Here is a 14,354-nt window from a genome sequence, read left to right as displayed (position 1 = left end):
TAGCCGTAATATCATGAGCACCACCTTTGTGATTTATTAAATTTGCTAATTATTTTTACTGGTAGAAAAGAACAATTATTACTATTGTTTTCATTAAAACGGCTATTCTTTATCTTTTTTTCCTATCAGCTTCTCGTTGTTTCTAGCTAATTTGTAGCTACAATGTTCTGTACTTATACACACATGCTTATGATCTCAAATTTAGATTATGAGATTCATTTATCTTTATTAATCCCTTTATCCTAGTCATGGCTGTAGGAAACAATGTTTGAGGTGGGAATACACCCTGGATGGGATCCAGATCAAACCAAGAATGCACCTCTATGCTTTGGATATGCTATTTGCCTGGACATTTCTGTCAGTTATAATGAGTGGTTAGAACAGGACTAAACAATATAAAGCAAACTGATTGCATACTGATGGAGTGATTAATCAGGTTAGCAAAATCGAGAAATAAAAGCTAAAATTGCTTGGCACAGAATGACTTTTTTGGAGACACTTTGAATTTAAATCACAGCTGGGTTGAGTTCATATTCTGTTCATCAAAAGGTTTATTGTTTTTCAATGAATGAAAACAGATCAGAGTTTTAAAACATGGTGGGGGGGAAAAAAGCAGTCAAATTAGATGATCTTTGACAAAGAATTAAACCAAACTGGAGTGGGCTTAGGTTTAGAGTTCACTACCCAATTCCCAATATATTCCAAATGTCTGAACAAATCCACTGGTTTTCTAGTCATTTGTGCACAGACCAACAACCTTTGCTTGTCTGTAAATAATAACAAAAGCAAAACAGGTATGAGCCCTAATATGCCTGATGCCATACCATCAAACAGAGTCCATGCAAAAACCAATGGTGGCAGAAAGAATTCCAGTGTTCCAGTGTTTGTCTGTGGTCTGCAGAAAGTGAATGAAGAAATTGTGAGCAAAGAAAGAACATGACGTCCTTGGAACATTTGAGCCACATGACAGTTTTGTTTCCTGTATGTCATGACCTTGAAACATGTTTTCATCCTGCTCAGAAGAGCGCCTCTGGAAACTGGAGCAAATCGAGCCAATGTGGTTTGTGGGATTTCTTTAGGGATTGGATGGTGCTAAACTTCCAGTCTTGTGTCCTGCACCACATCCAATTTTGCCCCTTATTTATCTGTCCAGAAACCCCAACCGCCACTACCATACGGTATTTTCACCCATCTCTTGCCCAGTGTAGTTGGCATTGTTGGCCAGTGGGTATGGTGGACTGGGTCCTGTCCCAAATCCGCCTTCACCCTGTGCGTTTGGGTGCAATTCTGGGCTTGGCGTGTCATCGTGTGACATCACGTCTGTGAAGCGTTGGTCGTCTCCGGAGCCCGAGCTGAGCAGGAAGGGTGCCTCCGCAGGAGATTGGGCCTGAGATGAGGGTGGACCATGAGGAAAGAAGTCATAGTTGACACCTGTGCCATAGTAATCACCCTGATACTCTGAGAAAATCAAAAACAGAAGGCACTAATTAGACATGGTTTGATAATTACATTTATATTTTTTATTCAATCTGAATCAGCTTTATCATCCATGAAGGCCTGAGCATACAAGGATTTTTTTCCAACAGTGCGCATTTAACATACAGGCACAGCATAACAGTACTGAACCAAACAAGACTAATACAAACATAATTACACATAACACAAATAGATGACCAAGCATACAAAACAGTCCACATTGGCCCATGGCAAAAATTGACAAGTGCAGTCCACTTTGTCCACTTAGTTAAAAAAAAATATAGCAAGTGTTTGAAGAATTTGATTGCACAAGAAATTATTTATAATCTATACCAGAAAGTATAGTTTGGGGCTATGGGAAGGTGTTTAGACTCTGTTTTTACATCACATTACATTTTTGTTACTCGACATGTATATGCAGCAAGAAGGTGTTTAGACTTTGTGACTGTGCAAAAACTATTTTGCAGTATATATTTTGTCTTTTTGGATTATAAATGGTGTATATAATCCTTTGGCAGGTTAATAGGTTTATTTCACTCATTAAATAGTTAACAGAGTTTTTACATCACATTACATTATTCGGCATGTATATGCAGCAATGAAACCTGATACCATTCTGCTTCTATTTCGATAACCTGAAAACTCAAGATTAAATTTAATTTTAAGTTAGTTGAAAACATATTTTCTGGTATAACCAGCTTCCTAATTCAAGTTAATGTAAAAAATGGTAAGCACAAGCAAAATGTAAAATTCTATGGCGAATATATATAGTGAAAGAAATCCATGCCCTTGAAAAGGTTTGTTGTGAAAAACAGGAGAGCCAAAGAAATAAGGCTGAGATCTTGATCTTGATAGCGTACCAAGCATTGTACCAAACCATGAGAAATATGTTTGAAATGCCAGGTTCATGATTTAGACTAGGTGACTTTGTGGTTTCCATACTGTTATGGACTAAATATCTTTCTCTAGGCATAGCTAACATAGGTATTTGAATGGTAAGGGTTAATGCATCTTCATATAGAGTAAACCAAAAGCAGGTATACTAATAGCAGGCCTTATAGCACATTTTACGATGTGTAACTTTGAATGTTTATGTTTGAAAGCAGAACCGGGCAGGCTGAAATCACCAAATTGAAACCATTCTCAGTGTGGCTAATTAGACACACTGCTAACTAATATACTACCACTGAGAGCACTGTTAAGAGCGCAAAGCGAATGAGCCGAGCACTTTAAGTGGAAATGTTTACATAAAATATCTTAACAACAATTAAAAAGATTGTGGTATAATCCGACCATTGTCCGGAGGCACACAGACAAAACCCATGCTACTGAAAGGATAAACAAAAGCTACTTATGAATAGGTGCATTATCAGCATACAATGTTAGTACGTAATTAATTATTTGTGTTTGTTGTGACGTACTTATAGACTTCCTAGCCAGGCCGGAAGGATTACGATAAACCGTAGCAAATTGTATTTGATCTTACAGGGTGACTTACTTGTCACGCAATGCCATGCTAGCAGCTTGCAGTTTTGATCACACACAAACACAATTGAGTGTTTTACTTCCTTGATGTCGTTAGCACCGCCTACACATCCCTTTGACGGAGAAAAATGTCCCTGCCAAGCACAGAAAACTGTAAGGTCGCCTTAATGTTCATGTACAGATGTGTATTCGGCAATATAAAGCCCAATTTATAGCCAATCAAAAGCTATAGTTATGAAAGCTGAAGAATTTAATTGCTTTTACTTATAATTATGAACAGCTTTTTGGCTGTTTTCAGCAGTTTGAAAAGAGAAATGAATATACGGAACGTTCTGTTCCTCAAATCTGCAGTGAATAAACTTCAATGGAGGTGATGCAGTAACAGAGCAGGCTTTAAAGGCAGGGTTCAACCACGGGACAATGGAGAGGCCAATCAATGAATGTGTATTAAAGACAGCAATGACAGGGCTATTCTGATTAACATGTTCGTGATGTGGCGTTTAGATGTTCAACTCACTTTGATACAGTGCAAACGTGAGTGGGGGGTTGGGGTGGTGGAGCGTGGCATGGGTGGGGGGGTGGTGGTGTGGTGTTTTTGCTCGTAAAGGGAATAAATGACAAGAAATTCAAATGGAAAACGATTAACGAGTGAAGGAGTAAACATAACCGCAATAAAAAAGGCAGACTCTAAGGTAGAAAGGAAGAGACCTTGAGAGAAAAAAAAAATCTGCAGCTTTCTGTTTTTCTCTCTGGGCCATACAAAAAACACAATTACTCTTGCATTTACCATTCCGTAAATGTCTCTCTGAATCTCTGGTGAGCAACAGAGAACAGAAAGCAGAACTGGAGTAATACATTCTCGTTCCTCATTGCCTCCAGCTTTGCAGCGTGAATTCACGCTAATGTGGCTTATTTACTGTACAAGCACAAATAGTCAATAACTGGCGACGCTGGGAATTCTGTGCCTTTGAATTACATGCCGCTTTGGTTTGACAAATTAACAATAGATTCTGCTACAAAGAAGCAAGCCACTATATAAATAATAATAATACAATGCTGGGTGATTTTGTAATAGTTAAATAAATGTACGTTTCTCTGATTCTGAGATCGAAAACGCCGTTCGAGGGGGCACTGCAGGCTTCATTTTCCCAGCAGGCATTACTCGATTCATCCCAATTTACTCTGTATAGAACGAGTAAACCTGCCATCTCTCTGCTTGAATACTTCATGCTGCTACCGCATGCTTTGGTTGAAGGACGACGTGTTCTCAGGTGAGGCTATTCTGCGACGTAAACAATAACCAAATCGAATCAAACGTCTGACTAGATCCACTGACTAGATTGTGACTGCATGCCTAAAAACCTGATTAGAGACACCGCTTGAAAAAAAAAAGTTTGTGCTGTTAGATTTCAGTGGGTTAAACAGTCCCTGAAGTAGACATTATTATTAGAAAAGAAGGAGAATGAGAAAAATAAAATAGAGGAATAATGGTATTGGTGGGTGAACCGAGTGAGGGGGTAGTAAAATTAGTAAGCGAGGGAGATGAAACATCTTTTGTTATTTCAAGGTGAGGCAAAGGGTTCATGATTTGAGTGTTGCCTGAAAAATACGCTTTTGTGCTACATATGAAGGACAATTGGATGTGTGGATAAAAGGGGGAAAAATGAATAGAAGGAATTTTTTTTTCCCCTTCTCATACCTCCATAGTAGCCGTATCCCCCAGGGCCAAGGAGATCAGGCTCGTCGAGTCGGCTGCCCAGCGGCCTCATCCTTCTCGGTCCTCTGAAAAAAGCATGGCGCCGGGCGCCGAGGGCACTGAGCTGCTTCATCCTGCGTTCCTTTGACCGTCTGTTCTGAAACCAGACCTAAAAGGAAAGAGAGATAGATGGAGAGACAAATATATAGGTTACAATGAAGAAGACATAAAAGACTCAAATATCTTAAAGTGAATAATTGGAATTTAAGAATATTTATCCAAGCCAGTGCATTTTGATTTTCTGTATCATTGGCTTGTTGTTGAATAAGAATAAATCCTCCTTTCTCTTTCAAATGCTTTAAAAAAAGCTCATTCATGCTGATTTCTATTTCGTAAATATACATTTATATATAGTAAACATATTTATGCAGCATTTATTTTTACATTCAATATCAACAACCAAACTTGTGTCTGTAAAAAACAATATGCAAATGGATATGAATACATGCTGTCCATTTATAAATCTCATACAGCATTACTATATTATTCACAAAAAGTCATTCAGTAATGGTCTGAGTTCATGTATGCTGCACTATTTAATAAAGATATGCTTACTGATGTTTATCGTTTCCATATATGTTCTTTTGTAGTAGTAGTACATACTACTTTATGCTTCTTTATGCTAATTCCTCTGTGCACCATTAAATAGAACTACAATTAAAGTATAAACCTTTTGACCTTGATCCTAGATCTTAATTAGACATCTTATTCTAGATCCTACACTAGATCTGTCTCTTACCAGTCGTAATTGAACAGTATTCTAACAGTACATGCTAAACCAGGTAGACTTAGTATTAACAACACAAGCATCTACAGCCTCAGACGAAATGCCTTCAACAATGTTAATTGTGATAAACTGTGATTTTGTGCATTACAATAAACTGAGAGCAGAGATAACTGTGGTCTATTTTTGTACTGTGGTCTATTTTTGCATACATTCAGTGTGTACTGTTGGATCAATTAAAAACTGTGCTTCCATAAATATAATTCAGCACCTTTAGTCTAATACATAGAGCATATAATAGTATGAGTATATAATAAAAATAAATGTATAAATCACATGCCAAAACAAGATGAAATTAAAAACTGTAGTTGGTACCAACAGTACACTTTAATAGGAACACCTATGCGATTTTTTAATGTAATTATTCATTCGACTGATCGTGTGGCAGCAATGCATTTGATCAAGCGGAGACACACCAAGAGCTTTAGCTAATGCTCACATCAAATGTTATGAAGAGAAAATATGATCTCTGTGACTGTGGATAGAACATGGTTGTTCATCTCAGACATAGTGGTTTAACAATTTAAGCTAAACTGAAGATTTCTTGAGATGTTCATACACAACAGATTCTAGAGTTGCTATGAGCAGCAGGTGCTAATGTCTTGATAGAGAGGTCAAATGGCCAAGTGTTTTAGGCTAGCAGGAAAGCTATGATAACTCAAGTAACCTTTATTTACACTTATGGTGAGCAGAAAAGTATCTCAGAACTTACAAGTTGTCTAACCCTTAGGTGGTTGGGCTAAAATAGTAGATGCTACTTTGAGCTCCAGTCCGGTCAGCCAGTGTTAAAGTCTGTCTAAAACTGTGTTTGGTGTGCCCATGCCAATTACTGTAGTGTTACAAATTATCCTTAAATAGCGAATAATTAATTAATCAATTAAACTTAATTGGTGGATAACAAGTCATTTTACAAAATGTAAAATACATAGTAATATACTAATGGAAAAGTGAAGGAAAATGCTGCGCTTAAGGACAATCTGTACTCTTCATTTGTATATCTATTGTACTTGCTAGTATAAATCTGACTGCTTTATTTAGTAAAAGATTTGTAGGTTTATCATAGAAGTCAAATTATTACATAGATTGAAAAGAATTTTGAGCTGATTAAATGTTAGTCTCAGGTGTATAATGTTTTTTCAACTGTCACGTTGCATAACATAATGCGCTCACTAGCTAACTAGCTAAAATGGTCCAGTCGCTGCATTCGAGGTTTACTCTAGCTAGTCAGAATAACAAGTTATCAAAAGTACCATTCAAATAAATAAAAGACTAGCTACCTTTTCATATTTGTTTCACATCTCTTTGGTTTTATTTTGCTGAGTATGTGTTTTATTTGTAGTAGTACTACTTTGCTAGCTAGTGATTAGCTCATTTGTTATTAGGCTATTATTGATGTAATGGTAATTTTATACACATTACTGTTTGTCAGTTTGAGATAGTTAGATAGTTTTCATAGTTGTCTTTGTTTTACTGCTATTTTTTACTCTAAGCATTTTACTTTGATTATATTTATTGTTTGTTTGTCTATACATTTGTTGAATTCTGTTGCTTGACGATTTGGTCACTTCAAAAATAAACCAACCAGCCTCCTTCTCTATCATAACATAACGCCAAAAAAGGACAGGATATAGGCTAACTTGTGATTCACCAAAAACTCACAAAGTTAGTCAAACGCAGTCTGCATTGTAAAAGACAATGAGCAAAATTCTATCCAGCTGCTTCCGTATACATGAGCTCAGGGACAAGCACAATTGGCTAGTGCCATTGTGACTGACAAGTACTCTGTACTCTGTAGCTGACACAGTGATGACTTTATTCTCTTGGCTCCTGGCCACAGATGGCTGTAGAATCACTGGAATTGAACTCACAATTTCCTGATCATTGAGGAAATGCTTTTCTTTTCTTTTTTTGTGTGTGAATCTGCCATCCTTTTTCCAATTATCATTATTTGTTACGATTCTGAGAAGTGCTATTGTCTAACACTAGTACTTTTTTTTTTCTTTTCACAGTGGCCGAATGTACTTCCTTTGCTCCTTCCATAAATATGATGCGATCCAGATTCTTTTTGCTATATACTGAAAAAGCAACTCCAGTAACCCCGGATTTGCACTTGTATGAAATCATGTATACTTATTACGGCCTGATTGAGGGGCTGTAATAGAAAAGCCTTGTTAAAAAAAACGTCTTGTTTTTGGAGGATTTGGATCATTTACTTTTATTCCCATCATACAGTTTTATACTACTTAAACTCCCTGGATGCACGTGTCACCATCAAACCTCAACAAAAAAAAGAAATTAAAAGGTTTCTAGCACAGAGGCAATGTGTAAGATACACTGCTCACTATTGTCAAACATTCAGCAAGCTTTTTAACACAATGGTCCATCTTAAAAATGGTCTAAATTAACCTTGAATTAAAAAAAATGAATATGTATTTATATCTAAAGTGCGATTTTCACTGACAGGGTGAGGTATATATTTGCACTAACTTTAATACAATCAGCATTCAGAGGTGAAGTAGCACGGGGAAAAAAACGCATGAAAATGTCAAAAGTGACACTGTTATTCTAGGATAACACAGTGTAACAGTTTTTTGCCACTGCATAATGAATCTTATGAGATTTTTAAAAGATCCAGCAAAAAGGCAATATAGGCAGAACTAAAAGAAACCACATTGATAAAAAAGAAAAATAAATATATATCCTCCCAAATATGAGAACATATCACACATCACATGGTTTGCATCGGAGACTGTTAGATTAAGTATTATATAATGATGCATTATAAATATGGTCATCAAAAGACTATGAGCCAAACATGCAAGCACACAAAACACACACACACACACACACACACACACACACACACACACACACACACACACACACCTAAGCATTTCTTCCATAACTTATTTTTATCACTCTTTATTTAACTTTTCATGTACAGAAAGCGTTTACTTCACTTGCTTTAAGATGAAAAATAACATGAAAGTGAGAACATAATACAAGAAAGAAAGAAAGAAAGAAAGAAAGAAAGAAAGAAAGAAAGAAAACACACCCAGTGTGCACTTCTAAAACCTTTGAAGCATTCTTCACCATGCTTAGCAAACACCTGCTAATTGAGAACAAGCGTCTAACTGTTGGGTAGATTTTTATGGAAATGTCTGCCCTCCTCCTGAGTGAGTGAGCATTGCTTAGCAATCTCTCTATCTCTCTCACACACACACACACACACACACACACACACACACACACACACACACACACAAACACACACACACTGTGCTGCACCAACCCAAGCTCTCTGTCCACATTTCTCATTTAAAAACGCAGCAATAAAAATAAACAAAGGTCAAAAGTCACCTCCAATTCGCCAAACAGAGGCCAGAGAAGTATGATTATCCAAGGGTAAGTATAAGTATAAAATACACAGTGCTTGTGGAAGAGTAAGCGTTAAGGCTTTGGATTAATTTGTACCCTATTATGTAAACATCAGTGTTATGCAGAACCTGTGTTAAGTGGAAAGAAGTCATTACTGATTGATATACAGCACTCACCCATGCACAAGGAAAATGTATTTATATGCAGATATATTCATTAGATATTTCAATAATTCAATCAGCATGCATAACAAATGCTTAAAGGTTTGACCTGGACATGACTGTTACATGAACTCTGCATCAGCTAAATGAATTACGTCATTAAATAAAAGATTATTTGCTACCAAGAAACCCATTTAACTCTAAATATAACTAACCATATAGCAATCCAACTACTAAAATATTAGGCTCATTACTTAAATCTATACAGTAACATTTTGATACTTATAAGAGTCTTAGAATTTTATTATTATTATTATTTCCAGAGACTAATTATTTTAATTGAGTTACTGAGAAGTGATTTGAAATAATATATGTATGTGTGTGTATATACACACATACATATACACAGATATATATATATATATATATATATATATATATATATATATATATATAGAGAGAGAGAGAGAGAGAGAGAGAGAGAGAGAGAGAGAGAGATAGATAGATAGATAGATAGATAGATAGATAGATAGATAGATAGATAGATAGATAAATGTAAAAGCTTTCATAATGATGTAACATTTTTTTAATAAACTAGGCTTCACTTATAGTTCTATGTTCTTATGTAAGCTATACAACTACTTTGCAGAAGTAATATTTAATTAAGTCCATAACAATGTTGAATAATTAGTCTAAGCACATTTTCCCAGAGATTATCATATAGTCAATATGTAAATCCTATACATCACTAAATGGGGATCAGAAGTAGCTTTTTATAATTAAAAAGAATATATGGTAAAGAATATGAGATTCTTTACCTATACAAAAAATAATTAGGTGTTACATTTATTCATACAGTAAAACTTAATTAACTGTAATAACTGCACTGTGTGAGATTATTTATATATATTATATATATACATACTTGTAGCTTTTTTGTTTCGTTTATTCGTGCGAAGAAAAGTCAAAAGTCTGATAACTGTTATGCAGTTACTTACTTATATTGCTGGAAAAAAAACAACCTAATGATTACTAGAGAAATATGGAGATCTAATTTACTTATTTAAGTGACTAATGTATTTATGAAAGGAATAAAGAATTCATCAGTAGGTCTCAGATCTAATAATAATAAAAAACGTCATACCATTTTCCATGCCTTCTCTCTACATTAAGCTAATTTCAATATGACAGATGCTATCAAATTTATTTTAATGCAAAAACATATAATAAAGCAAGTACAGTACGCATGTTATTGGAAAGTGTGTATATACGCCACTTTTGTTTAAACCTTTGAGAAAAGTCACGAGTTTCACGAGTCAGTATGATTTTTTTTTCTCACGTGAATTTTCACACTTTCAGTGTTTGAGTTCCCTCCCATGTGATTTTTTTCCACATTTTTTTTCATGCCCCCATACGGGATCTCAAGTTGTTCATTATGCTGCCAAGTGCGTTGAATTGGGTTCACATTGAGTTTGACTTTTCACAACTTTTCATGTGTTTTATTTGAAAGTGATCACAAAATTATATATATATTTACTGTTGTGAAATGCATCTGTTTTTTTTTTTTTTTGGTGAAACATTATCAATATGTGCTCCAAGCTCCAGAGCACGCCCGTTGCAATAATGGTTGTGTTGGTAGCATCGGCGTGTGAATGGTTGAAGCGTTGAGACGTGCGTTACCTGGATGACTCGCATGTTGAGGCCGGTCTCCTGCGCGAGCTGCTCTCGGATGTGGCGTGTGGGTTTCGGCGTGGCCACGAACGCCGCCTTGAGCGTCTCCAGCTGCTTGGCCTTGATGGTGGTGCGCGGGCCGCGGCGCTTTTGGCACGCGCTTTGCTCCTCGCTCTCGTTCGCGTTCGTGTCCTTGTCCGAGCACGTCGAGTTGTCCGTCTCTTTCGGGTCGTCCGCGTTCGGCTCAGGCAGGTCGGGCGACAGGCTGCGATCGGTGCATGACGACACTGCGACGCACAGCAATAAAAATAAATATATAGATACACATACAAATAGCACTGGTTTTCTGTAGTGGAAAAAAAACAGGGACGTGCAAGAATATCACGTGCGGGATGTTAATTAATTTAATACGCTAAGCAACCCAGAGGTGGAAGATAATATACTATATACAATTTTAGAAAAATCTGCATAAATCCTTGTCGCTGGGTTAAAGTTAACCTTTCTCTTCGATCAGGAACATTAATTATGCATCTTCCACCTCGAAATATAGAAATAAAAAGATTGAATACAATCAATGCATGATGCATGTTTGGAATAAGGCTTTAAAATATAAGAAGGTTATGCTTTACAAGACTTAATTCACCTTCAAGACAAGAAAAGAGTTCATTCCCAGAATCTCTGGCAACATAGGGTTTCGTACTATTATTTCAATGATTTATATTTTCTATGTATATAAGCAAAACATCAACCAGTGACTGATTAATTAACAATCAACAAAATCCTTGATTTATAGATTTGTTATTAGACTGATCTATTGGAAAAGCGTTTGCATAGAATGCTGTAATGGGCATGCTTTCATTATACGTAATTATATTTAAATAAGTAATATTTACTTACTAAAGGTTTGACCCTCACAGACAAGATGCAATGTTTAAAAAAACGTAAATAAAAAACAATTCAAACTAATAAACAAACACAAAAACAGTTTATTCCGTTGATTTCCGTATAGTTTAACATACTAGTTGATTATAGTTAAATAATTAACTTATAATTGATTACTAATAGTTGCAGTTTAGCATTATTTATCTACTTTTTTGTCGGTCATTCACATTTTTATTAAATCTGAGTGACCAGTCAATTGGACTCATTGTTATAACAAATAAAATAATGACTAACACACAATTTACATAATAATAATTACATAAAAAAAACTCAGCCCTTTGAGTGTATATTGCAATATATTCCTAATTCTTATATATATATATATATATATATATATATATATATATATATATAATTTTTATATATTGTATTAAATATTATAGAAATATATTGCAAGATATATTCCTATAATATTTTATATAATATATACAAAAGGAAATATTTTTATACTAAGCCTATACTGCTGAACCCAACATTGTGCCGATGTATCACGTGTCCTCGTGGTGGCGCTTTTCCATTTGAGAAACGAAGCGTGAACTTAAGTGGAAGCTATGCGGACATTTTGCGCGCCGTGTGCCATGTGTGCAACCATTCATGCGTTTACTACGAAAAAAAAAGTGAGAACCTGACTCCAGAAAAGAGTTACGTACCTTGAATATAAGTGGATTATTATTGTAATGGTTTTCATTTATTTTTAATATTATGGACTTTTTATTCAGGACATATAAATATGTTTTATTTTATTATAAGCTATTATTAGTCAGTCTACAGCATCAGCCAATGTTACGACTCCAAACTACAATGTTTTCAAAAGTGCACACTGTAAATCAATACAATTGATCTACATGTGCAAACATTATAAGCTTTCTACATTTTGTTGATTTTTTTTCCAAATGTAATTACACATAACTAATTCCTCACTGGGCTGCAACACCGTAAAGTATAAAGAACAAAGGACAAGTATAACGAACATACAGTGCACATTTAAATCTTTGCTAAATTATGATTATGGTCGAATATATATATATATATATATATATATATATATATATATATATATATATATATATATATATATACACACACACACACACACACACACACACACATATATATATATATATATATATATATATATATATATATATATATATATATATATATATATATATATATATATATATAAATGGATCACCTCAAAGACAAGGCACCAAGTGGTACTTAATAAAAATATACAACTCTATAGGCCTAGGGTTTTTTATAGTTATCCAGTTATTCAGTTCTCAGCTGCTGCTGCTTATGATATGATTTGCATAAACTTCAGTGTTATACCTTTAAGCGTTTCACATATATGTGATTGCATAACTGCAGCACTGTTTCAAGCTCGGTGAGGGTGGCACACATTCTACAAGAATTACAGTCTAAATTAAGCACCCACTCAGCACCTACCCCTTCCCCGGATGAGGGAAAAATGAATAAATAACAAAAAGAGAAAAGAAAACAAGCAGAGTAGGTTAAAAGGCAACTGATGTTATCCTTCTATATATACCATACACTGGTAATCGGTAATCGGTAATAATTATATAGCCTCGAGCAATGCATCAGGAATTAATGTAAAAAAATAGATCAACAGACACTAGAAATTCAAGGCACCAAAAATGTTGTCAGTAAATCTCACATTTAGGATAAAGGGATCTATGATTAATTGTAATAGAGGCGGAGACACGCGGGGGCCACTCACTACTCTGTGACAGTGACGTAATAAAACATAAACACGCTGTCCGTGGTTCTGAACACGCAGGAGTTCCATTTTTATCAGCACATAGTTGCGTCTCTCTCTCTCTCTCTCTCTCTCTCTCTCTCTCTCTCTCTCTCTCACACACACACACACACACACACTCACACACACACCTGAATTCAGGTTGACCTCACGGATGGCGCTCGCGCTCACGTAGTCCTCCTTGCACACGAACTTGTTCTCGTCGATGACGTAGAGCTCCTCGCCCGTAGACAGCTGCTTGTTACACACCATGCACGTGAAGCAGTTCAAGTGAAACACTTTACTGCGCGCCTTACGCACCAGGTCGCTCGGTGAAATGCCCTGAAAACAGCCAGCACACTTGGTGCCAAAACGCCTGCAAATAAAGGAATAACATCTAACATTAGAATAAATAAATAAATAAATAAATAAATAAATAATAATAATAATAATAATAATAATAATAATAATAAGGTCCATTCAGTGGCTAATGAATAAATATACTGTTTGCACAATTCACAGTAACAATAAGGAAAACACAATAATTTATCTTCATTTCAAATAATAATAATACAATATTTTATTATTTAATAACTATTGTATTATTATTATCGACTGTGCAAATGAATAGGCAAAATAAATGGCTGCCCTTGTGTAATAAGCTATTCTCCGATTAATCGAACACATTTGCTTATTTAACGTCCAAAGCTTACTCTTTTGCATTTTCTCGGCTAGCCTTTGTGTTGTCAATCTTAAAGGAAAACAAATCCACTAACAACAGCAACCTCGGAGTTGTGGCTCGACGCAGCAGAGCGTAATGAGGTGACATTACAGGATTAACAAGACTAAATGTTAAACCGTGAAAATCCGAGTGGGAGGTAGAAAGACAATTCACACCTTCAAATACACAAACCCATTGAAAAAAAACCCCATTTCGTTCTT

General features: G+C 35.4%; 1 protein-coding gene across 1 annotated transcript in view; it reads right to left on the bottom strand.

The window, feature by feature from the left end:
• Positions 1–528: 528 nt before the first annotated feature.
• The window catches only part of lhx5 (LIM homeobox 5), a 15,696-nt gene continuing 1,870 nt past the window's right edge, over positions 529–14,354 (bottom strand). The window contains exons 2-5 of the mRNA XM_046868060.1: positions 13,565–13,788; positions 10,721–10,998; positions 4,661–4,826; positions 529–1,458 (exon numbers count right to left, since the gene is read on the bottom strand). Coding sequence (XP_046724016.1) covers positions 1,169–1,458; positions 4,661–4,826; positions 10,721–10,998; positions 13,565–13,788 — 958 coding nt within the window. The 3' untranslated portion in view covers positions 529–1,168. The remainder of the gene's footprint in view (positions 1,459–4,660; positions 4,827–10,720; positions 10,999–13,564; positions 13,789–14,354) is intronic.

Source organism: Silurus meridionalis, chromosome 15 (genome assembly GCF_014805685.1).
Source record: "Silurus meridionalis isolate SWU-2019-XX chromosome 15, ASM1480568v1, whole genome shotgun sequence".
Taxonomy (NCBI): domain Eukaryota; kingdom Metazoa; phylum Chordata; class Actinopteri; order Siluriformes; family Siluridae; genus Silurus; species Silurus meridionalis.
Note: the sequence above shows the minus strand (reverse complement) of the source record. Positions and strands in the feature narration are given on the sequence as shown.